General features: G+C 37.6%; 1 protein-coding gene across 1 annotated transcript in view; it reads right to left on the bottom strand.

The window, feature by feature from the left end:
- slc12a4 (solute carrier family 12 (potassium/chloride transporter), member 4) overlaps window positions 1-26,954 on the bottom strand; it is an 86,854-nt gene that overhangs the window by 45,882 nt on the left and 14,018 nt on the right. Inside the window, exons 4-11 of the mRNA XM_002942670.5 lie at window positions 25,654-25,800; window positions 21,092-21,146; window positions 17,815-17,945; window positions 14,618-14,859; window positions 12,793-13,007; window positions 6,462-6,626; window positions 2,010-2,108; window positions 1,781-1,838 (exon numbers count right to left, since the gene is read on the bottom strand). Coding sequence (XP_002942716.1) covers window positions 1,781-1,838; window positions 2,010-2,108; window positions 6,462-6,626; window positions 12,793-13,007; window positions 14,618-14,859; window positions 17,815-17,945; window positions 21,092-21,146; window positions 25,654-25,800 — 1,112 coding nt within the window. The remainder of the gene's footprint in view (window positions 1-1,780; window positions 1,839-2,009; window positions 2,109-6,461; window positions 6,627-12,792; window positions 13,008-14,617; window positions 14,860-17,814; window positions 17,946-21,091; window positions 21,147-25,653; window positions 25,801-26,954) is intronic.

Here is a 26,954-nt window from a genome sequence, read left to right as displayed (position 1 = left end):
ATTAGTACAAGGCACAGGTAGAGCTGAGAGCCACTTGATGGCGGACTGACAAGATAAGAAAGAGCTGAAGTTAAATTCACAAAAAAAGTGTGTAAAATGGAGTGTAAAAGACAGAATCTAAAAACTGTCTGTTTAAAAGAAAAAAATCTGTGGAGATAGAGGTTTGTGAATAAGGTGGTAAATCTGACAAATCTCTCTCTTTTGTTTTGCCTCAATATCACCACTTTTCTAAATTCCCCCCAAAAGACCATAAAAAAAAAATGAACCATACAAAAAAAAAATCATTTATACCTCAGAAATATGAAAACATGGCCAATGACAATTACAGAACCATCATATTCTTGATGTACACAAAAGGGATTATTTATACATTTTTGAGTTTGTGAATTTGAGTTCGAGAATTAGAGTATTTTTTTTAAATACAATAAAATCGCATATTGAATTATTCACGCTTTCAAATGAAAAAACTTGAATATCTTGAATTTATAAAATTCAATAATATAAAAAAATGTATAAATATATATAAAACTTATATGTCCGAGAATATAGCTTTGCTTTGCCTTTGACAATTCCCCTTGACTTCGATAGAAACTCGCAAGTTCTTTTTTTTTTGCACTTAATAAATACTAATCATATTCTGACAAAAAAATACTATGTGATATTAGTACATGTGCTAAAGCAGGATAAGCTTCCATCTATGCTTAGGAGCGATTGAGACTAACACATTTCATATGGAATAAAGGAGTGGATAAGAGGAAATTAGGTAACAAAAACACAAAACACTCAAAGCTCCACAAGAAGACTTACATATCAAGAATATTTTGGGTAGTCATGTATCTTCCCTGTAACAGACTGTGTAGTGGTTTCTAATATCACTGCTCTCCTAGCTTTAAAGAATGTTAAAATCCAGGTGGTACAATAGAGAACAGTTAGCTTAAAGGGCTAAACTCCACAAAAGATTTTGTAGGATGGTGTCGGATTGATAAAACACATCCTACAAGTCGGATGTAAATGCATGGATCAAAATATAAAATGATAGAAAACCTTTTTTATGTGTGAATTACATGAAGGCTTTGTCATCTGACACGACACACCTGTTAGAATGTAACACTGCCTGCTGAAATACATTGACTGTTGGATGTAGATGCATTAACAAAACACACTATCTGACATTCCTGCAGAGAACACTGTGGGTATACAAGCTTCTGTCTGCCTATCACCACTTATAATGTTAATAAATGAGATGTGCTGTTTGTGAAATACACAATGGTGACTCAAAAACGCTCAAGTAAGTCACCACTACATATGCTGCACACACAGCACTCTTGAATAGCATTAGCAGCAGTGACAGGGGGATCTCTACTGTTCTCTGACGGTATTTAGGTGCTGTGCCACCCCAGTTGTGGAAGTGACTTTAGATGAACGCTTACTCAAATTGCTAAGATGATGTGTATTTTTTACATGAATCCCACGTGTACACTTTCCACACTAGAAATATTGAACTTTTGCACACACATTTATACAATAAAAACCATATTTTTATCCACATTAGCAAGTAGCAGAAAATAATGCTGCAGTGTGGGTAAAAAACATACCGGATTGTATGTCAATAGCATATGCAAATATTGTAAATGATTTGTTAAAAACTGCGATTGTGTGTAGTAAAAATAACAAAAAGCTTCTTGTTCCTTGTCAATGGTCTTTAAGGGTTCTTCTAGGAACATGACCTTACAGCAGTACAACTAAGTAAACACTCCCCATTTTATAAATACATTCTTACTTGTCACGCAAAACCACTCCTTCAATGCAAGCGCCAAACAGAACAACAGTGCTAAAATCTGAAAAGCTATGTCAAGGCATGTTCAAAAAGATCAAGTAAAAAATAATTAATTACCAAATGTTGTCACTTAAAAAAAAGTCACATAACGTATATATATGCATACTCTTCCAAATTAGAAGGACAACATTATGAGAATCAAATGATTTATGTCTCATGCAAAAAAGGATACAAATAAATGAGGTGGTGATAATAGCAAGTATGGTTCCTACAGGAATGGATTTCTGGGCATCCCGCAGATCCCCTGACCGATTACTTCCAGCCATGATACCTGAAAAAAAAAAAATTGTTAAAAAAATATTAAAAAAAAACAAATTGTATGCCAGATCTGCTAAAACATAAGAAAGACATGTCTAGGAGGAAGAGAGAAAGGAAGAGAAAAAGGGAGGAGTAAAAAGAAGGAAAGAAGGGAAAAAAGGGGGAAGAGAGGAAGGAAAAAAAATCCACTTACATATATATTAAACATTGATTTCAGTAGTTAGTCACATAATATTACAAATTCAAATGATCACGTTACACAATTTTATTTCACAATCCATGTATTGTCACACTTCACGTTATTTTTACCTATTAACCCTACACCAAAGCTGTCCAACTTGCGGCCCGTAACCCCCTGTGTGGCCCCCACCTGTATGGCTGCTTTGATGGCTTACCTTTGTGTAAGCTTTAAATGGTATCAGTACTGAGATTAACTGGCTCCCTGCATGGTTCACACCTCAGATTCAGGCTGTAAACCCTCTGTAGTGTTTAAAAATGTAATCCCCTGTGTTGTTTCCACCTTGTAATGCCTACATTGTTCACCCTCTGCATTGTTCACACCTCAGGCTTAGGCAGTCCCACATTGTTCACCTGTTCACACCTCAGACAGACTGTAGGAGCAGTAGAAACCCACAAATAAACCCTGCACACTATAAAAAGAACATATACTGAGGTGGTACTGCAATTAAAAAGTTTTTTAATATATAGTTATTGTGCAGACTGTAGGGGCAGTGCCAGTGTGTCACTGTATGCTGCCTGTGTGTGCCATAATCTGCCTGCCCTATGCTACCTGTGTGTGCACACATAAGCAGGGTAGGGCAGGCAGAGTATGACACACACAGGCAGCATAGGGCAGGTAGAGTATAGCACACACAGGCAGCATAGGGCAGGCAGAGTATAGCAAAGACAGGCAGGGTAGGGAAGCAGAGCCAGGCAGGTTTTTGCTGTACTTCCATTATCAGCCCTCCACCACGTAGGCCGGAAAAATTCCGGCCCTCGCTACCACAGAAGTTGGACAACACTGCCCTACACTATCCTAATTAGATCCTTATGACATGCCATTGGCTTATGAGTTCTTTAATGGATCTATAATATATAAATGCAGACAAGAGGGGAAATGTAATATCTGGACATGAATACACTGATGAATGTAAAAACCTTACATTACTCATTAATAGTAAACTCTGGTATTTACATATAATTGATCATCACTTCTGAACTTACAAACGAGAGGTGACTGCTAAGGAGAATGAGGGAGGGGGAGGTAGTATGTATGCGCGAATAGGAGGTGAGTGTGTTGTTGGTTATTTAAAGCCAACCAGTGACATTCTGGTAATATTTGATTACCAGATACACAGAGTCACTTCTTGTGGGTGATGTGCTGGTTATTTATACCCCCTAATGACCACCCAGACACACCAGTGTATACTAGGTGCTTCATATCACTAGTGGTATACAGACTCACCATTGATGAGTGTATTGTTTGCTTTAAGACCACCTTATTTACCACTCACATTATGCCACCATTCAAAAAGACAACAAGCAATTTAATCAACCTTTTATTGATCCCCTCAGGGTACAAGCAATTGTAATAAGTTAGCCCTGCTTACTGGCAGTTTTAAATAGTTTTCTTTTGTTCGTCCCAGCACTCTAATTTTGAACTTTTTAGCCATGGCTTGTTAATAAAGGTTATATTTTTATTGGGGGACTGAATCTTGGATATTTATGAAGGGGAGGTGCAATATTTTTGGTCACACTTTTCCTTCTTTTTGATTAAAAAATTCAACAGACTGCATCCTGCACAAAAAAAAAAGCTATAAATCATCACAAATACAGAAGAGTCAGACACAGAAGCTATAGATTTTTCATGATTGATACAATAGCCAAAAACCATGTTGCATATAATCCCTTTAAAACAAGGTAGAGAAAACGCAGTTCTATGAATAATACTGTATAACACTGGTATTCTAAAAAAAAAAAGTCCCAATTAAATATATAAACACCCCCAATCACATGGGATGAAAATGTAAAGCTTTTTTTCTCATTTTATATAAATATAAATAAGATGCCAGTTCCATTTTTGCACATTTCACATGGCATTCCACCACTGTGAATGCAACAGGCAACATATGACCCATTATATCCATTGCCAATGACCTTTCTGTCTTAGCTAGATTATACATAAAAAACGGACATTGACCAGCAGATAGTGGCTAAACACTAGGCAGAGGCTAAGCATAGCCTTGCAGCTTTCAAGTGTATAGTATGCCAGTTGAGCATTTCCCTGTCAGCGCCCATGGAGAAGATTTTGATAAGGCTTTGCTTAAAAGAGGGGCCTATTGGATTTATGAATTAAACTGTGTAGCACCTAGTGGGTTAAATGGCTAGTTGGTCCTGAATTGCTTTTTAAATGTAAACCTTTTTCCACAGTGTATCGTCTAGAAAAGACAGAAAGATAAATTGCAAATAGAAATTAATGGGTAATATGTTGCCTGTTGAGTAAATTAAGAGTAACAGAATTTTTTCATTTCATTATTTTAACATTGCATATCTGTCATTTCTGGAAACAAATTATGCAATTTGTATAAACTTACAAGTTTATATGGATGGACTTAATGGAATATTCACTTCACTTGCTCAACGGTGACACCATGTGGTAAGAAAATATATTGCACATTTAATACTCAAGTTATGTTTATACAATTGACTTTCTGTGTAACTCTGGAATGCATAGCATCATATTTTGGCACCATTTTTTAAAAAGGGGGAGGCTTAGATGAAAAAAAAACCGTCACATTTACACTTGCATTTTGCCCTTGTTAAAGGTCCTAATGTGGGCCAAAACTTTGAATACAAAAGTATGATTAAAGAATTGTGATTTACTTGACACGGAGTGTGGGTGCTTTTGAACTGTTAACTATTATATATAAATAAAAGAAACTGATTACCTGGGTGCCCTGCCACAATACAGCATAGGCAAAACATAGCATCTGTAATATTCTTCAGAATATTGTCATTATTGGCATTGGCCCTTTGATGGCAATGTTATGATTACCCATTGTTCCCTAAATTTAACGATTTTCTTAAAAAAGGAAGAAAAGTTTGCACATATGCAAAAAAGCTTGACTAATTTCCCACAGAACAATGCGTGCATCAGTCCACATTGAATAAAATAATGTAAACCACAAAATTAATTATACAAATTAATCTGAAATTAATCCTAATTATATTCCCTGAATGTGGGTGAGCAAAACTTTCTGCCACCATTAATGAGTTACACAAAATGCAACCATTACATTCGTAGCAACCATTTTGGGTAATCATGTACCAGTTTTCACATCTGATAAAACATTAGTGGCACATTAGTAAATCTCATAAATTGGAACCTCTGTGAAAACCCATAATGGGCTTTTTACATTTGTCAAAGGGCTGTTTGTCATCTGTGAAGGTCTCAGAGCACTACTGGAAATATCAAAATGAGACATAAAAGTCATGCTCTGGTCTTGTGTGCTCTACAGAAACACCCACTCATAACCAGGGATATTTCCTAACATAGTAAATCAGCTGTCTCAATATTTGTGTTGTTCCTAAAAATCCTAAGGAACTGTGAAAATGAATGCTTTTTTTCCCTTTATTAACCACTCCCCCGCCCATTGTTTGTTTAAATAGAGATAAAAAAAACTCTATATACAACTAAACCTTTCTGCAAATTTAACAGGAAACTTGTCTGTAGAATGATGATTTGATTAACTACCTTAACAGCTATTTCATAAATTAAAACAAACAAAAAGAATGTTAACTTATGTTAAACAGGTTGGTATACTGCCCCTTCAAAGGTACATTTAGTTTGGACAACAGAGACAGATTTTACGAGACTATGGGGCCCATTTACTTACTCACGAACGGGCCGAATGCGTCCGATTGCGTTTTTTTCGTAATGATCGGTATTTTGCGATTTTTTCGGAAAATTATCGCGACTTTTTCGTTACCAATACGATTTTTGCGGAAAAACGCGAGTTTTTCGTAGCCATTCCGAAAGTTGCGATTTTTTCGTAGCGTTAAAACTTGCGCAAAACGTCGCGCCTTTTAAGTTTTAACGCTACGAAAAAAGCGCAACTTTTCGCACAAGTTTTAACGCTACGAAAAAAATCGCAACTTTCAGAATGGCTACGAAAAACTCGCTTTTTTTGCTCAAATCGTATTGGTAACGAAAAAGTCGCGATAATTTCCGAAAAGTCGTAAAGGCGCCGAAAAAATCGAAAAAAATACGAAAAAGTCGCAAAATGTTCGTTTTCCAATCGGAATTTTTCCAATTCGGTCGGAATTCGTGTCTTAGTAAATCAGCCCCTATGTATATCATACTCACCAGTGACAGAAGGAAAAAAAATGCCCACAAGTACAGTGAATGTAGCAGAGATGTCTGTCAGAACATACAGGTGGAGATTACTTTTGGATCCTAGTTCATCAACTGAAGAAAGTTGAGATTTTTCCAGAATTTCCCCCTTCTGTAAATAATTACTCCACAGATTATCTATAATAATCAAACACATAATTTTAAAGGAAAACATAATAATCCAAAACTTGTATTTAAGCAACATTTAAATGTTAAATTATATGAACAGTAATTATAAACTTGGCTTAGTATACATGTATCCAGAATGCTTGAGACCTGGGCTTTTCCGGATAAGGGAACTTTCCGTAATTTTGATCTCCATGACTTAAATCTGCTAATGAGCGAATTCTATAACCCATTCATTATGCGCAAGCATGTAGCAGTGTGTGTGTGATACTCTTTTTCCTGGTGGGATCATTTAGCTTACCTAGTAAAAATATACATACATTTTAAACTTCAAGGAAAACCTTAACCCAGATTAATGTAGTTCTATAAAAAAAAAATATATACTGCATAAAACAGCTCAAATGTAAAATCCTGCTTAGAAGTATGTGCCACACCCTGGGATTATACAATTCCCAGTACACACAAACAATCCAAGGGCACACATACATGTTAGGTCACATCAGCCAATTAATGGAGAAAGTTCTGTATTTTACTCCCACACGTCTTCCTATTACAGTTAGAGCTGCATTATTTCTGGCAAGAAATTATTATTTGATGGCTCAAGGTAAGAGATGCCTTGAAATAAACTGAAATAATCAGTTGGTTCATTCTAGGGCTATAGTTTTCCTTTAAGTAAGTTAAAACTTACTTTGAATTATAATATCCTTATATTTTTACAACAGGGGGGTACACGCAACAAAATATTTACAGTTTTATGAAGATTGGAGAATGACATTTTTAAAGCACTGCTTAAGAAATTATCACACATTATATTTAAAGTCTAAAAATCTTACCAACACTTGGCTTACTTGTAGGGAACTATATATTTTTGTAAAGTACACATTCCGACATATCCAAAATAGGTAAATTTCTACTCCAAATACCAAGCTGCAATGGTTGCTAAGTTTTTTCATAAAAATCAACTCGCTGCTTGCATTTTACAGTTTCTAATCTCTCACATCATTAAGTCCCAAACTAAAACACCACAAATATAACAGCCAGGGGTCTTTTGAACAGTTTTGATGTACCTGTATACAGAATTAACAGGACTACCAAAATACCTGGCATGCAGATGCACCAAAATCAAAATATTGTATACAAATGGTCATGGTAGTCACTTCAAATATTGCAAAATTGAAAACTATACTACATTTATATGGGGTAAAACCACAAAAAATAAGCTCATTACCCCCTAGAAAAAAACATCTTTTTAAAATACACCACATTCTACTGAATTCTAAATTGAGTGCAAGGATATATTTAAGGATATACTTAAACGTGGTTTTAAAGGGGATTTCTAAAAACAGTGTCAAACGTTTCACTTCAGCATTGTATCTTAGTTATGTAATCAGGTGCTAAGCTAAAACATCCTAAACATGTCCAGCATCAAGAATTATTTTACCCTTGTAACTACTATTGTAGTACTGTGGTGGGACTTAATAATTAGTATGGCAGCTTCCTTAGCGTTCCCAAATTTGCTTTTGTCTGCTGCTGTAGCATTTTTCTTTCCCTAAAGTTATCTATTTATTTATCTGTTATTTATTTGATAATTGAAACTTAGCAGTAGCGGTTGCATTTCCCTCGGCTTATACTCGAGTCAATAAGTTTTTCCAGTTTTCTTAGGTAAAATTAGGTACCTCGGCTTATAGTCGAGTATATAGGGTAACCATAACAACAAAATTGTAGCCTCACAGAGCAATAGTTTCTGACTGCTGGGGGTCAGTGATCCCCATCTGAAAGCTGGAAAGAGGTAGAAGGCGGCGGCAAATAATTAAAAAACTATTAAAAAAAAAAAAAGACCAACCAACTGAAAAATTGGTTATATTTAAACGTACTAAAAGTTAACTTAAAGCTAAACTACCCCTTTAAGAACAATACAGAATGCAATAAAATCACTAATGAGTGGTCAAAATCAGTTTCAATAGTTTCACTGTGATATGAAACTTTTACAAGCACAAACAATTCAACACCTATTCCAAATGCAAAAAAACCTGCTAAAATAAGCAACAAATCCAAATAAATCAACCTTTCCTGACTCCCAAGAGGGCAATGTAACCAAAAGTTAATTTCAGTAACTTGGTATTTACCCAGTTTCTATAAAGGCATGCAACCCTTTTATCATGATACAGGCCTGTAAGAGTTAATAAAGCAGGCCAAGGTATTACAAAAATCATTATTTTCACTGCTCATGTTTAAAAACTAACCTTATATCACTCCCACTATACAGTTTCTGCCTTAGTTTCACATAATGCCACTTTCCAGTTGACAATTTTGACTATATTTGGCGACAATTCTGCCAATAATCTTTAGTAACCCTTGCGAGACAACTTACGTAGCAGGAATGAGATAATAGGCGATAAGATATATGTGCATCAGAAATTCACAATGACACTTGTGCTTGCACTTTAGTAAACCTGCTCTTCTGTTTTTTCAAGCCCAGGTCATTATCACTAACGGACACCCAAGAGCCAATGCATGTGGGTACTCAGCGCCCACAAATACGATTGGGTCCAAATGGGAAAAATTCGTATTTTCTGTGATTTTGTTCGCTTATTTCCGCGACTTTTTGGTACTTTGCGACAATTTGTGTGTCAAAATCGTATTTGTTGCAATGACTACGAAAGTTTGGAATTCATTCAACTTCGGTATCGCGACTTTCCTTTGGCCATGTTGGAGCTGCAGAGTGCCATTGCGTCCTATGGGAGGCTTCCAAAAGTCAGAAAGGTTTTCGCGCCGTTTATGATCGTTCGGGTACAAAAATTTCGGAACTTTCGGATGGCACCACAATATTTTCGTACGACCATGATTAGAAATTTTCGGTCTTTTGACGAACATCAGAAATTATCGGATTTAATCCGAATTTTTTTTAATCGTACTTTTAAATGTCCGAAATTTGGACTTTAAAAGGCCTCTCATTGGTGAGAGACTAACCCCAAAAAGTTTTTTAAGTATATTAATAGTAAAAAGATGCAGGTTGAGGGTGTGGCCCCATTGAGTTATAATAACAATATGGTTACAGCGGATACAGAAAAGGCAGGTGCTTAACCAGTTCTTTTCTTCTGTGTATACAGTAGAGGAGCCAGTGGGCCAAGTCCCACCCAATAGCTTCACTGTTGCCTCAGCTCCAACTACACAGTGGTTGGCACAGGATATGGTGCTTAAAGGGTTACACACGATAAATGTAAACAAGGCACCTGGGCCAGATGGAATACACCCTCGGGTACTGAGAGAGCTAGGGGCAGAATTGCAGTGGCCCTTGTTTCTGATATTCTCAGACTCTCTTTCATCAGGTATGGTACCTAGGGATTGGAAGAAGGCGAATGTCATTCCCATATTTAAAAAGGGAGTAAGATCTCAGCCTGGCAATTATAGGCCTGTAAGTTTGACATCCGTGGTGGGCAAGTTATTTGAAGGCTTGTTAAGGGATCACATTCAAAATTATGTAGTGGAGAATGCCATTATGAGCAGTAATCAGAATGGCTTTATGAAGGACAGGTCATGTCAGACCAATTTAATTGCTTTTTATGATGTGGTAAGTAAGAAGCTGGACAGTGGGGATGCAGTAGATATAATCTATTTGGATTTTGCCAAAGCATTTGATACCGTTCCCCACAAACGACTGCTTTCTAAGCTAAGGTCTATTGGTCTTAGTGAAGTCGTTTGCACATGGATAGAAAACTGGCTACAGGATCGGGTACAGAGGGTGGTTGTTAATGGTACATTCTCTACTTGGAATAAGGTCCTCAGTGGGGTCCCTCAGGGTTCTGTACTGGGTCCACTTTTGTTTAATTTGTTCATAAATGACTTAGGGGAGGGTATTATGAGTAATGTATCAGTGTTTGCAGATGACACAAAACTCTGCAGACCAGTCAATTCTATCCAGGATGTGACATCCCTGCAGCAGGATCTTGACCAACTGGCAATCTGGGCAGCTAAGTGGCAGATGAGATTTAATGTGGATAAATGTAAGGTCATGCACCTGGGATGTAAAAATATGCAAGCCCCGTATACCCTTAATAGGACTGCACTAGGCAAATCCATAATGGAGAAGGACCTTGGAGTCCTTGTAGATAATAAACTTGGCTGTAGCAAGCAATGCCAGGCAGCAGCTGCAAGGGCAAACAAGGTTTTGAGCTGTATTAAAAGGGGTATAGATTCACGGGAGGAGGGGGTTATTCTTCCCCTTTACAGAGCGCTGGTAAGGCCCCATCTAGAATATGCTGTTCAGTTCTGGTCTCCAGTGCTCAAACGGGACATTATTGAGTTAGAGAGGGTCCAGAGAAGGGCAACTAAGCTGGTAAAGGGTATGGTAAGTCTCAGTTATGGGGAAAGACTGGCCAAGTTGGGTCTGTTTACACTGGAGAAGAGGCGCTTAAGAGGTGACATGATAACTATGTATAAATATATAAAGGGATCATATAATAACCTTTCTAATGTTTTATTTACCAGTAGGTCCTTCCAACGGACACGAGGGCACCCACTTCGTTTAGAAGAAGGGAGGTTCCATTTAAACATTCGGAAAGGATTTTTTACAGTGAGATCTGTGAAGTTCTGGAATTCCCTCCCCGAATCAGTCGTGCTGGCTGATACATTATATAACTTTAAGAAGGGGCTGGATGGATTCTTAGCAAGTGAGGGAATACAGAGTTATGGGAGATAGCTCTTAGTACAAGTTGATCCAGGGACTGGTCCGATTGCCATCTTGGAGTCAGGAAGGAATTTTTTCCCCTCTGCGGCAAATTAGAGAGGCTTCAGATGGGGTTTTTTGCCTTCCTCTGGATCAACTAGTAGTTAGGCAGGTTATATATAGGCATTATGGTTGAACTTGATGGACATATGTCTTTTTTCAACCCAACTTACTATGTTACTATGTTACATGGAGGTCAGATGAAATAAAAAAAAACTCAGACACAATCATCCTAGAATCCACAACTGCAAGGGTTTAGCCCTTTAACTGCCAGCCCATTTGGCCATGGTGGTACAGGTATGGGATCCCTTATCCGGAAACCTGTTATCCAGAAAGTTCAGAAAAATTCTGAAACCTAATTTTTTTTTTTCCATAACACATATCATGAACATAAATTTTATACACAAAAACACAAATGATTTGGTGCAATAGATCAAAAACTCCCAGCAGTACACATCCAAAGCACTGCTTCAGAAAACTGCATAATTTAGAATTCAAGGCCAAATATTCCACTTACAGTACTTTTACCCTAGTTCTTTGTATAAATACATGATAATTATCACATAATAATTATGTTAAACAAATACTGCTCTTGGAGGTATAGACGTCAACCATTTTTTGAACCAGAATAAATAGGCATATATATATGGCAAAGGAGCAATTTATTTAGAGGCATTTAGCACAGTTAAACAGAATTCAATAAAGCATACTACTGTACATGTAAATGAAAGCATCAGTTATTATCAGTAATGCAAATTTCATAGAAGATTGGCCAGAGCAAAACAGTTCTTGGACAAACAACACAAAATAACAGACTAATTTCAGACTAATGGATATTCTTACAGTGGCCCTTGTGCTGAGAGACTTAAAGAAACAGTTCAGTGTAAAAATGAAACTGGTTAAAATGGATAGAAAAAATATTTTTAATATAGTTATTTAGGTGAAAATGTAATCTATAATGAATGGAGTGACCAGATGTCTAGCATAAAAGCCAAAAGTATACTTGCTTTTAGCCCTCTGACCTCTTAGGTCAGTGACTTGTGCATGCGGACAAACTAACTGAACAATTATGTCCCATATGCCCCACCCCCTCAAGTCACTAACTGCTAACAGCTTAGAGTGCTGTAAAGTAGCGTTATGGCCATTATGTTAGACACCTTCCCTTCCCTCTCCATTTTTTATTTTGCGCAGTCTATTTTTACACTGAACTGCTCCTTTAAAGCACATGTCTGCATGTGAAGCAGACAAACCAATTCTGCTCAGCAGGGGAAAGTAAGAATTAACGTCAGATGACTAAAGGGACTGACAGATGGTCAAGGTATTTGAGTACCTATGGGGCCCTATACCTTTATGTCATAGGGCCACAAAACTTGGCATCCTATTCTATAATTGTACACACTCAGAGCATTTACATTGTATTAAGAAGTATGAAACTTAAACTATAATACTAACCTTTTAAAATACCACTTGCAGCCCCTGGAATCCCAGCAATCTCAGTTACATTGTTTTTAAGGAAATATTGATCACAGCTACTGGTGGAAAAATTGGAGGACCCACAGAACTGCTCCCATAATGTTGTAGGCTTTGTTACATTGTCTAGAATGATAGTTTTGGCACAAATTTCAAACCGATCTCTGGAAAGAGTCCTATTGCCCAGCATGCAAATCCTGTGCAGAGAAAAAGATGATACGACGATTAATTTCTAAATATTGAAACATTGTAGCAAAAAGATTCGGGACAAGGACAATCTCTTCAATAAGAATGTATGTATATAAATTAATGGACAATCTGAAATATATAGATGTTTATATATTAGGGATGCACGAATCCAGAATTCGGTTCAATGCTCCTGGCCGAACCAAATACAAATCCTTCAATTTTTTGTTAAAACACGGAAGTTGAAAATTTTTGAATGCGCATGCCTAATACATATATTGTCGTTGTTGCTATGGCACAATACCTGGCTAAATACTAAAAACTGCTATTTATCACGCTAAGTTGTCCATCATTATTTTTGATCAGAAGGCAGAATTCATTGCACAGCTGGTGATATTTTTAGGTGTGTATTTTCATTTAGTTCAGAAACTGTAGATTATAAGCTCTTACGAGCAGGGCCCCTGATCCTATTACTCTATATACCCTTATTTGCTAAACTTTTTAAGATCCCTGTTTGATTAAATGTAATGTGAGGTGCTGCCTCATTTGCTGGCGCTCTATAAATAAATGATGATGATGATGATGAAATTAACATTATTTTACACCAACTCAGAGCTAGCTAGTGTGACCCATTAAAAACAATGGAACTAGGAGAATAACTTGATTAAAAAGCAGTTAAAAAAAAAAAAAAATTTATTGGAAACCAAAACTGTACTGCATACTCAAGGTAAGGCCTTACCAGAATCGGCAAAAATAGAAACAGTACTTTCAGTGTGCGGTACTGTATCAAATGCTTTAGCAAAGTTCAAGTAGATGTCATCCACTTCCACCCCAGCATCAAGCATACGGCGTACCTCCTCAGAAAAGGCAATTAAATTAGTCTGGCAAAATCTGTTACGCATAAAGCCATGATGGCACAACTTATAGAATTGTGACTTGCAATGTATTCAAGTATCCTATCCCTTATTACCCCTTCCAAAAGCTTTCTTACCACAGATGTTAGACTAAAAGGCCCATAGTTTTCAGGCTGAGAACGGATCCCTTTTTGAATAACGTCTCTCGGTACAATGCCAGACATTAATTAATGTTCAGGGAGATCTACTTAATGTTGCACTTGACACAGAAAAAATTGAACAATACCAATAATTAATATAGTAACTAGGGTTAAAAAAAAGAGACAAACGTCCACCATCAACCTTTAATTTTATACTTGTCTAACTGCTAACTGATCCTTCTAAAGCCTCTCTGGCTTGCTTCAGAGGGGAAAAAACATTTCTTCCTGACTCAAAGATGGCAAATTGGACCTGTCCCTGGATCAACTTGTACTAAGAGCATTTTTCAATAAGCCTGTATTTCATTACTTGCTAAAAAGAGTCTAAAAGTAATCAGCTAGATCAGAAGGAAAATAGGGTGCTAGGCTTAGGGAAATGTTCCATACCAAATGAGTACATTAAAAATTATGAAAAGGTTGCATATTTTTTAATTGATGTATATTTTAAAGCTGCATGAAATTATGTTTACTTTTCAAAAAGCTACAATGAGTTTGGGTGGAGTTCCGCTTTAAAATTCACAATTCACAAGTTTGGAAAACTGCAACGCTCTTTTTTTGTGGTTTACTTACGGAAAAACAGGAGGATCAAAGATAGATTTGATGGATCCAGCATATATTGACAGGATGGAAATAATCACACAAGCCAAGAAGAGAGATGCAAATTTGTTCACATACTTAACGCCAACAAACACAATGATTGCCATCAAAGTGAGAAAGACTGTGCCATAAACACGCATATTGTTTAGCTTTGCACTAGAGTCTTCGTGAGTGTTTGGAGAGTGAAAGATGGCAGCCTCAGGAACAATATACATCTAAAAAGAATGAAGACACAAAAAAGACAATAGCATCAATCATTGATATGTTATAGGTGACAACTTAAGCAAATACCCAAAATAAACTACACAATAACAAAATAAAACAATAAAAAAAGATATACATACAAGTATATAACAAATTATTTATTTTGCGCAGTTTATTTTACCCAGTTTCATTTTTACACTGAACTGTTCCTTAAAGAATCAAGTAACACAATTCACACAGTGATATCAATTTTTTTTTTTTTTTTTCTAAATTAAATCTAGAATCTAATAAGAGGTTAGAGACCTGAAAGCAGGAAGTAGTATTTTGGTTTTGTTAGACATCTGCTCACTCCAGCCTTTCAGCTTATAGGTTTGACTAACTATATTATAAATATTTTTTAATTTTACACAGTCTGTTTTACCCAGTTTAATTTTTACACTGAACTTTTCCTTTAAAGTCATTACTGTCATTACATCGGGCATTGCAGACACTGCTCTCATTGTGATTTTTATAGGAGTGGCCCCTTCTCCTTCGTTTTTATTTATTTATTTTTTAACATAGAAAAACACCTCACTATCTGTCTATTGTGTCCTCTTACATATTTATAAAGAGTAACCATGGCCTTTCACAAGTGCCTCTTCTCCAAACAACCTACTCCAAAGCACACCGCACCACTGATGTCCACCTTTACTAACAATACAGATGACATTTTGTTGAGCTGACAATACTGAGATAGGACATGCAGGACATCAGGGAACAGACCACTGCAGCAGAATCTGGAATCAGCTCTCTGAAAGACAATTGCTACCACTTTGTGTCTGAATTAAACAAGCAGTGGCACATATAGAGGACCCAGAGACCTGCCAAAGAAGAAATAAAGTGTGGGTGGCCTACCAGAGGGGGTGGAAGGAAAAGACCCAAAAACTTTTACAGAGTGGCTGAAGCATCACCTGGTGGAGTCCATCTTCTCCCCCCACTTGTTGGTGGAACGGGCACACAGGAGTCCCTACAAAAGCTATACCCCCAGGGGCCCCACCACACCTGTTCTTAGCTAAGCTATAAAGATTGTGATGCAGCCTAGGCAGCTGCAAGGCGCAATGGGGACATCTCATGGCAAAAGAAATGTCATTGTAACTGGACTTCTCTTCTGGGATACAGAAGAAAAGAGCCACCTTCTATAATGCCAAGAAACCCCCCTGTGACAATATGATGTATGCAATGAAGTATCCAGCCAAACCCCATGTCAATGACTAGCTAGACAGCAAGGGTTTCAAGTAAAGGGTGCCATCAATCTATACAGCTAAGCCAATATACATCACACAACGGTTTAAGGTAGTATCTCTGCTTCTAGATGATATCGGGTGGGATAGGGAAATAATATGTTATTTCAGTATATTGTACAAGTGATTGTACATATGACTTTCTACACTCATGTATAGCATGTCTGAACACATATCTGACTGCACTGGAGACAAATGCACCTCTTCCCTCCCCCCTCTTTTGGTTTCCTTTTCTCCTTTCTTCTGAGAAGACATGACTGAAGCCAAAGCTAGATGGACATTGTGGAATTATAGAGAGTTAAACGACACAATAAAACGTACCATGTTACTTTTATTTTAAAAGACCACAAACCTAATAATATCCTACTCCAAGAACACACCTCACAGGCAGTAAAATTGTATCCCTTACAAAGCCATGGATTGGCCATCATTATCACTTACATTACCCCATAACCAAAGTATGCATATGTATTCCACCCCCTTCAATCTCGACTTACTATACCAGATCATCTTAAAATCTGAAAACCTAGGCCCATGCTTGTAGCAGGGGACCTCAATGCTGTCAAAGACTGCAACACCCTAGTTTAGAGATGACCTGGTTTGGTTTACTTTACAAATACTGGGTCATATTTTAAAGCAGAAGCAACACTTTGGTGACTACTCTGCATGTGAACTAAAATAAATCCAGTATTCCTCCAAGTAACCCCCAATCCTTGCCCTAGGGTGGATCGCCCCCTGAAATGGTATCTGAAATTTCACATGGGTATTATAAATTCACATGACAATTCTAGCTACCTGAGATCAATTTTCCAATCTGCAATTGAAAATCTCAAGGCCAAAATCCCCACATGGTCAACTCTACCTCTCTTACCGGGGCATGTAGAGTAGGGTGAAAGTGCTGACTTTCTTGTTTAAATTCAGCTTTTCAGTCTTCTGCTCAAGCGGTGCAAAGACAGAGAATGGAATGCTCAGCCACAGATACCCTGAGCCGATGCAGTTTTCTGCTAACAAGGAGAACCGATATCCCCGCTTTTTTCCCCTTTCTTACCCCAGTCCCTTCCCTTCACAACTGACTGATTTGTGTGCTTCAGTTCAGTGTCAACCATATTAACCTATACCATAGCAAGCTGTACAAAACACACACATTTTTATTATTTCTTATAATTTATACTGTAAAATAAAGATCATTTGGAGAAAAAATGCAACCATGCAACACCTAGGTGCATACAGGACAGGTACAGTGAAATGAATAACTGAGGCATGAGCTGCCTAAAAAGAATTTGCATAATGCTTGGCAAGCTGTTTTTGCAAGCACAGGATTATGCATAATGAACAGAATAAGAAATATTTAAGAAAAGAAAACATAAAACGTATGAATAAATACATACTTTGTATTATATTGGCAAGCTGCCAATAATGTTTTTGACTGGCTAAATAACTGGTAATTTCTATGTATTTTCTATAACTTATTTCCAAACATTAAATATACTTTAAATATCACCTTGGTGAGTGGTGTTTGTTGATCCTAGAACTTTAATTCATCAAATTTATCAAAGATAAATATTTACGGGTTTCTTATATCAGTTCGTACAGAGAGAATCTGGGATTGATTATATATTTAAATGCATTTTATTACGTACATATACAAATGCTTTGCAGAAAATCCTAAAGATGATATTCGCTTACCAGAAGTATCTCAATAGCTCCCAAAATATACATAGCTCCTGCAAATGTAGTCCCCAAATAGAAGCACAGACCCACAGCACCTCCAAATTCTGGGCCAAGGGAACGAGAAATCATAAAGTATGATCCACCAGCTGTAAGAAAACAATATAAACAAACCTTTCAAACTTTTTAAAACCAAATCATTGTAGTTAATATGTGACATGTATTTAATCTTTAATTTATCTTAATTTTTGAGAAAAAAGGGCCATTTACTAATATTGGACAATTTTGCATTACAGGAGTAAACCATTGCAAATTATTTTTCATGCAGTTGACCAGCTAATCCTGGAGTGTTTGATATTGGTTACAGGCAAGATGCAAATTTGTACAGTGCTAGGAACGAACTGTACTTTGTTGCTTCCAAAAAAAAAATAAAAAAAAAAATTATGCAGCACAAAAATTCTGCTTGCTGACAGAATAATGGCTGAATGAGTAGTGCTGACAGAATAGTGGCAATGATGGTGCAGCTGCTTTGGGAGAGAAGATAGCTAGAGGGTAGGAGGAGATTTTAAACCAGAAGTGGGGGGGTAGACAGGATAGATGAGGTAGTGGGCATAGTAAGGGAAACCGGGGAAGCAGACTTGCTTCGAGATACTGATAATGGCAGGGAGGAACATAAGTTGTTTTTGCAAAATTCTCACGCTGGTACCAGTATTAAATGTATGTTTACTAATGCAAGGAGTCTGACTGGTAAAATGGGAGAGCCTGGCTTTGGAGCAGAAATATGATGTGATTGACGTTGCTGAAACGTGGTTGAATGAATCACTGGGAAGTTAATATTGGAGGTTATACATTGTTTCGGAGGGACAGGGGCAATAGAAATGGAGGAGAGGTGTGTCTGTTCATTAAGCAGGAATTAGAAGCAAATACTAAGGAGGAGGTGATGGTGGTAAACAAACGAGCTGAAGTCTTATGGCCCTTGTAGTTTTCTTTCTACTTTACATTTTGCCTTCTGTCAACATGTGAGGACTTAATGGAAACGTCAGGGGTTTTTTCTCCCCTGAAGGTGTAAGTTCTTCAAGAGCACTGGGTAGGCTGAAAAGGAAAAAATGTGAATCTTTTTTGAGCTTAGCCAATCACTTAGTGGCAGAACCAGGACTTACACCTTCAGGGGAAAAAAACACCTGAAGTTTCCATTAACTCCTCACATGCTGACAGAAGGCCAAATTTAAAGTAAGTAGAAAGAAAACTACAAGGGGACCTAGAAAGTGATAGAAGCGAAGATTGATTGCTTAAATTTAAATAGACAGAAAAGAAAGTGGTAAAAAACTGGAATGCATAAGTAATAGTGAAAAGCAGAATAAAAGCATAGAGAGTGGATTTCAAAGAATAACAGCAGTAAAAGAAGGATAGAAACTGGTGAGAGCAAGAGGGGGAAAAAAAAACACAGGGGATAACATGGGAGAGCAAAATAAGGGTCCATCCTGAGAAAATGTAAGTATCTGTGTTGTAGCTGCTGCTGTCTGTTAATCTGCAGTATGCATGATTTCCCATAATTAAAAAGGGTGCCATACCTTCCAACATTTGAAAATCACAAAGATGGACAAAAATGTTTCCTGTGAGTCGCGCCAAAATTTTGTGTGGCCACAGCTACAAAATACCACGCCCATTTTACAAAAACAGCTTTTCTCCATGGTTGGAATGGCAGCCTCAGACACACTTGATTTTAAGAGATATGTGGTTCCCACATCTCATGAAGTGTTGGGGCACTAAGCATTTCATTTGAGAGTCCCCCAGTATTTCATGACAAATCCAGTTGATCCAGGGATTGGTCCAATTGCCAGGAAGGAATTTTTTTCCCTTCTGCGGCAAATTAGAGAGGCTTCAGATGTTTTTTTTTGCCTTCCTCTGGATCAACTAGAACTCAGTGTGGCACAAGCATATTATGCTATATTTTGGCCCTCAGTAATTAATGGTGATATACTGTATTGTCAAGGTGGGGTTAGGGAAAGAGTGTTACTGTGAGCATGTGTACAAGATGGGAAGGCAATACTTTTCATCAGTGTTGTCCAACTTGCAGCTTCCTGCTGTAGTTAAACTGCAAATATCAATGGCAATAAGTTAGAGACTGACAGAGAGAGACAAGAGAGATAGGCAGGAAATCTCAGTGAAACTTGTAGGAATCAGTAATAAGGTCAGAGCGGGAGGTAAAGGGAGAGACATCGCTAAGTAACATTCACCTTAGCTGCAGGGGAGAGAGAGAGCCAGAGCAGAGCAGTGGGCAGCAGAGCAATAAATCTAGCCGGGTCGGTTTAGTATCTCAGCAGCAGATTTCACACCGCATTCTCTCTGTTTTAACCGGAGCAGCCGTGACGTTGCAGTTTTATCTCGGGAGACAGACTGTGCATTGCGGAACATTCAAACAACTAGCCGGGATAATGGGTTGTGCTATAGAAAGCGGAACTATATGTGTATGGGGGTATGTGCCACTGTGTGCAATAAATGCATTACAGGTACCACTGCCCTTTGAAGTTTCTTACACATTGACAACATTCACCTATCCTGTTTTTTAAGCATACAAGTGTCTCTCTCTGCATTAAATACTGTTCCTGGAGTGACGGTGCCCACCTTTTTTCCTGTTTATTATGTGCTTGTGGTTCCTGAACCCAGTGTTTTTCACTAAATGGTGTTCTTGGGGTGTCAGTACCTTCTTTGTGCTTGTGGTGCCCTAACCCACTCTCACCCTCAACTTTCACTATATGATGTACTTAGGGAGTCAGAATCCATCCTGTGCTTGAGCTGCCTGTATAGTGCCTTTTGTTGAATAAGGTGCTATAAATGCTGAGCTCACATTAAGTGGTGGGGTTGCTATGTTGCTATCCATTACCCTCAAATCAACTAGTAGGCAGGTTTCATGTAGGCAAAAAGTTGGAACTGATGGACATATGTCCTTTTTTACCCTCATCTTCCATACTACTATGTTTTCTGGCTTTCTGTAGTTATATTATTGCACAGGGAATACTAAAAGCAGGAAAAGTCAATGCACATAAACAGGTAAGAAAAATAAGTTGGAGAAATGAAAGACACTGTAGCAAAAGAAAAATGTCCCTGTACATAGTTCTGTATATACCTGTATAAGTTGAGGGTTGCTTTACTAAATATAAAAAATGTGTGTGTGTTTATGGACTTATGATTTAACCCTAACTTTACAGCTGTTACTGCATGCTTTTTCACAGAAGTTTAAGATCCAAAAGAAACCCAGTAAACTGAATTTGTAAATTATAAAATTAAGAATTACCTGGCACAACTCCATTGGTAGCTATTGCACTCATTGAAATGGCTGTAAGCAGAGTCTGTAGGAAACAGAAAAAAACTTGTTGCAAAACAATTGGAAAAGGAAATAGTCTTGATTTTAAGATAAATCCTAGTGCCTTTGTCTATTGCACATATTACAAGAAAGTTGCATGAATAACCTTGTTTCCAAATTGAATTTTCAATTTTTCTAAAGTGTTATTGGTTACAGGTTGGATACATACTGGCCAAAAGAAAAATTGTAAAAATTGCCCACAACCCCCATTAAATTGCTTAAAAAAGGGGTAAATTATTTCAAACCATAAACTCTTGCAAATAAACTTATTACTACCTACATTATATTCCTTAAAATATATGTGCAAATGTTTCTAAATGTTTTGGTTGTCCTATGGTGGAAACTAAAACAAAACAAGATACACTAACTACCCATATAGACTAACAACATTAGAAGTAATAATAGTAACTTAAGCTAAATGGTAAGTGGCCAATCAATCTACCATGCAGATAAATACTGTTACTCAAAACTTTTCTTAGAGGGCTTTAGGAAGGGCCCTTCTCACCCTGGGTGTCATGGTTCCTTTGCCTCGCTGCTCTCCAACTCCCTCAAAAGCCATGTTCCAATATTTTGTACTGATGAGACCTAAAAAGATCGAAACAGGCCTTGAATTACTAGGCCTATCAGTGCTATTATACCAATGTCTAGTAGAATAAAGTCTAACACAACTGGACTTTTCTGAGTTTTTTCTCTTCATAGACATATTTAGATGCATAGTAGGCCACATGCACATTAATGAGTATTTGCATGTTCATTATAATTCCTTGAGCGAATGGGGAAACCAATCATTTTTGGTTTTAAGGCATTGCTATTAGTGTACCATAAAGCATGTGAATAGCTTCTGTTTTAAGAATGCTTTTACCTTGCACATCTTAAAGTGAAATAAATAGGGACCCAGCACTCCATCAGGTAATGTCCAAACCTGTCTGTTTTGAACCAGATAGTCCAGTGTTTATACAGGCTGCAGTGTTTTAAAACCCGAACAAAACTTTGCAAAATTAACTAAATGTACCAATTCCCAGCCATTACATCATTCAATGGCATGACCCTGACCCAGGGCCGTATTTACAGTTTGTGCTGGCCTAATCTTTATTGATTGATGATGCCCCACCCCCTCAGGTTTGACATTGTTTTTTGCTATGAACCTACTGCAATGTCACTAGATTTTCAGAGAGGAATCCAGGGATGGGTAGGTGGAAGAACGTGGCACACAAAGCCAATTATAGCTCTTATTAACTGCATTTTATGTGCTGTAAAGCCATAAAAATAAGTATCACCCAGAAAGCCAAATACTTTTGGAAAGTACACATTCTCCAAAATGGGTAAAATATCTATCTAATCCAAACAACCAAACCACAAAGCTTTTATATTTATAACAAAATTCCTCAAAGCTTCCACTTTGCAGCATCTAATCTCCCACATTTCATTAGGTACCAAGATCAAACATCCTAAATATGAATACTAGGGGTCTACCAAACTGTGTGATGTCAAATGTGCATAGCTTTACCAAAGTATCTGATATTTAGAGACCCCAAAACCTTGTGCAAGCTAAACCCTGCCTGTACAATGACCTCCGACTACCATACTGTTTTGGAAAGTATACATTCAGACAAATCTGAAATAGGCAATATTGTCCTTCTACAAGCTATGAAACAGCTAAAAATCACCTAAAAATATTGAAATTTGACACATTTATCTCAAAACAACCCCACTAAATATGAATGCCAAGGGTCTACTGAACAGTTTCACACCCAATATGCATACCAAAATATGTGGCATGAACTAACCAAATGAAAATAGTGCATATGAATTTTCTCGGCTGCCAATTCACCTTCTGGAACAAAGCGTGTGTGTGTGTATTAAGTGTCAAAGAAGCACCTAACAGTACAAAGAACCCTGTAAAGTACAGGAATCGGACCCCTAATCTGGAAACCCATTATGGGCCATCTCCCATAAACTCCATTATAAGCAAATAATTCACATTTTTAAAAATGATTTCCTTTTTCTCTGTAATAATAAAACAGTACCTTCTACTTGATCCCAACTAAGATATAATTAATCCTTATTGGAGCCAACACGATGCTATTGGGTTTAATTACTGTTTAAATATTTTTTTTAGTAGACTTAAGGTAGGAGATCCCAAATTACAGAAAGATCCCTTATCCGGAAAACCCCGGGTTCTGAGCATTCTGGATAATGGGTCCCATACCTGTACACATAAATACAAAATTGGTAAAAAAGGTCTTTCTACTCCAACCACTTAAACTGCAAATCTAAACAAAACTAAGAACAATGCAGGCATAAAACATATATATATATATATATATATATATATATACAGTGGAGGAAATAATTATTTGACCCCTCACTGATTTTGTAAGTTTGTCCAATGACAAAGAAATGAAAAGTCTCAGAACAGTATCATTTCAATGGTAGGTTTATTTTAACAGTGGCAGATAGCACATCAAAAGGAAAATCGAAAAAATAACTTTAAATAAAAGATAGCAACTGATTTGCATTTCATTGAGTGAAATAAGTTTTTGAACCCCTACCAACCATTAAGAGTTCTGGCTCCCACAGAGTGGTTAGACACTTCTACTCAATTAGTCAACCTCATTAAGGACACCTGTCTTAACTAGTCACCTGTATAAAAGACACCTGTCCACAGAATCAATCAATCAAGCAGACTCCAAACTCTCCAACATGGGAAAGACCAAAGAGCTGTCCAAGGATGTCAGAGACAAAATTGTAGACCTGCACAAGGCTGGAATGGGCTACAAAACCATTAGCAAGAAGCTGGGAGAGAAGGTGACAACTGTTGGTGCGATTGTTCGAAAATGGAAGGAGCACAAAATGACCATCAATCGACCTCGCTCTGGGGCTCCACGCAAGATCTCACCTCATGGGGTGTCAATGATTCTGAGAAAGGTGAAAAAGCATCCTAGAACTACACGGGAGGAGTTAGTTAATGACCTCAAATTAGCAGGGACCACAGTCACCAAGAAAACCATTGGAAACACATTACACCGCAATGGATTAAAATCCTGCAGGGCTCGCAAGGTCCCCCTGCTCAAGAAGGCACATGTGCAGGCCTGTTTGAAGTTTGCCAATGAACACCTGAATGATTCTGTGAGTGACTGGGAGAAGGTGCTGTGGTCTGATGAGACCAAAATAGAGCTCTTTGGCATTAACTCAACTCGCTGTGTTTGGAGGAAGAAAAATGCTGCCTATGACCCCCAAAACACCGTCCCCACCGTCAAGCATGGGGGTGGAAACATTTTGCTTTGGGGGTGTTTTTCTGCTAAGGGCAGAGGACAACTTATTCGCATTAACGGGAAAATGGACGGAGCCATGTATCGTGAAATCCTGAACGACAACCTCCTTCCCTCTGCCAGGAAACTGAAAATGGGTCGTGGATGGGTGTTCCAGCACGACAATGACCCAAAACATACAGCAAAGGCAACAAAGGAGTGGCTCAAGAAGAAGCACATTAAGGTCATGGAGTGGCCTAGTCAGTCTCCGGACCTTAATCCAATAGAAAACCTATGGAGGGAGCTCAAGCTCAGAGTTGCACAGAGACAGCCTCGAAACCTTAGGGATTTAGAGATGATCTGCAAAGAGGAGTGGACCAACATTCCTCCTAAAATGTGCGCAAACTTGGTCATCAATTACAAGAAACGTTTGACCTCTGTGCTTGCAAACAAGGGTTTTTCCACTAAGTATTAAGTCTTTTTTTGTTAGAGGGTTCAAAAACTTATTTCACTCAATGAAATGCAAATCAGTTGCTATCTTTTATTTAAAGTTATTTTTTTCGATTTTCCTTTTGATGTGCTATCTGCCACTGTTAAAATAAACCTACCATTGAAATGATACTGTTCTGAGACTTTTCATTTCTTTGTCATTGGACAAACTTACAAAATCAGTGAGGGGTCAAATAATTATTTCCTCCACTGTATGTATGTATGTATATATATATATATATATCATAGAAAGAAAGCTGGTGAAAGTTTATTAACTGATCCTAGATACCAAAATTCATAATAAATTACCCAAAGTAATCAAACCCCATAAGTATATACAGACTTAAATATAATGAAACTAAACAAAAAATTACCATAAAAAAAAGAAAAAAAGGTAATGTATACTTTTCAATAGGAATTTCTTTTTTTTGTGGGGGTGAAGGCCGAGTGTTGCGCCACTGGTCCATAGCATTATATTATTTTAGTTGATATTATGCTGTTGCTTACAATCACCGTTCTCCAGGTACTATTTTGCCTTTTTCTACAATAATATACAGTTTTTCAATGTTATAAACTCTATTATGTGTCCCCCTCAACTATCCAATGAAAATGTTTATGGTGTTGTGATGGTTGCAGGGTACACGCCAGTGGCTGCTAGAGCAGCGACTGGCAGGCACAGCCCGAAGCCCAGTCCAGAACCTGAACTAAAAAAAAAAAAAAAACTCTAATGTTGGCTAATTATAATTTACTTACACAGCAGCAGCAGATTAGAGTAATCAAAAGGGTCTGTAGTACTCCACCAGTGCCGACAATCCAGGTTAGGCGAAGAAACAAGATTACACCAAGGATGTTTTGCATGCAAGGAAGGTAGACACCCATTACTGTTCCCATGCAAGGAGACTGCAAAATGGAGAGAAATAGGGGTCAGAAGCTTTACACAGGTTGTATTAAAACACAAACATTTACTTCACACTAGTGTAGGGCAATTAAAAAAAATATGTTTTCGTATGTAATATGCAAACTATAAAGTAAGCTTTTAAGATTTGTAGGCCCAATTTAAAATACTGATATTTCCACTGATATTACCGCTAGAACTCAGTAGACTCATTTGAAGCAAACAAAAGTGTTTGCCTGGGTGCCTGTTTTCTGTAAGCAATCTAATTTGTCCTGGATTGGGCTGGGCATCTTCATACCCAAAACAACATTTAATACAACAAAGACCCTGTCCTAGAAGTATTCTTAACCCCACCCAGAACCGGTTTATCAAATATTTATCCTACCATTGATAGCAGAGTTTTGGGGGTCTATTGCCCTAGTAGGAAATACCTTATTAAGATATAGTAAAATGGAATAGATTATCAGTTTGTTTTGACAGGCTCCTACAGGTACAGGTGGAGTTAGCCTGTTTAGGTGGTAGTGCTATTCGGTTAACAGCTGGAATAGAAAAGATCTTGCACAGCATTGATCTGTGGAATACCATCCAGGACAATAATCTTGCACTGAAGGTCACCATTTTGGCCAAAGGCCCATGGAATTCTATCTTTGTGTAAAGCAGTTCAGTTACAGCAGCAGGGTCAGACAGAGAAAGCGAGAACAGAACTGCGCTATGTGCTACTGTGCAAGCCTGAGCTTCCTTATTCATTTCCATAGCAGTAATTCTATTGGCTAAAAATGTATGCAAATGAGCAAGGAAGTGATAGGGCATGCACAGGAGTGCTTAACCTCAAGCTCTCTACCCTAGTTTCTTTGAATGCACTGCTGATTTCTATGTCTTTGTAGAGGTGAAGGGGGTTGGTGACAGTAGCTGTGGGCAGGCGCTTATTTTTATTACTTCTGGAACGTAAAGCATAGATTTTTGATTGCATTGGTAAAAGAGCATCTTTTGCAAAACACTAGAAATCTGGTAAGACTTTACAAAAGGTGGACAGTCCCTTTAAGATGCAGCGTGACACTAAGTTACAAAAGGTGCTTTGGCTACAAAAAACGGAATATTTCTGGGCAAAAAAAGTTATCAATTTACTTCACTAGGGGGTTCCTTGTTACGGTAATAACTA

Source organism: Xenopus tropicalis, chromosome 4 (genome assembly GCF_000004195.4).
Source record: "Xenopus tropicalis strain Nigerian chromosome 4, UCB_Xtro_10.0, whole genome shotgun sequence".
Lineage (NCBI taxonomy): Eukaryota > Metazoa > Chordata > Amphibia > Anura > Pipidae > Xenopus > Xenopus tropicalis.
The sequence above is the reverse complement of the archived record's forward strand: the minus strand, read 5'-3'. Positions and strand labels throughout refer to the sequence as shown.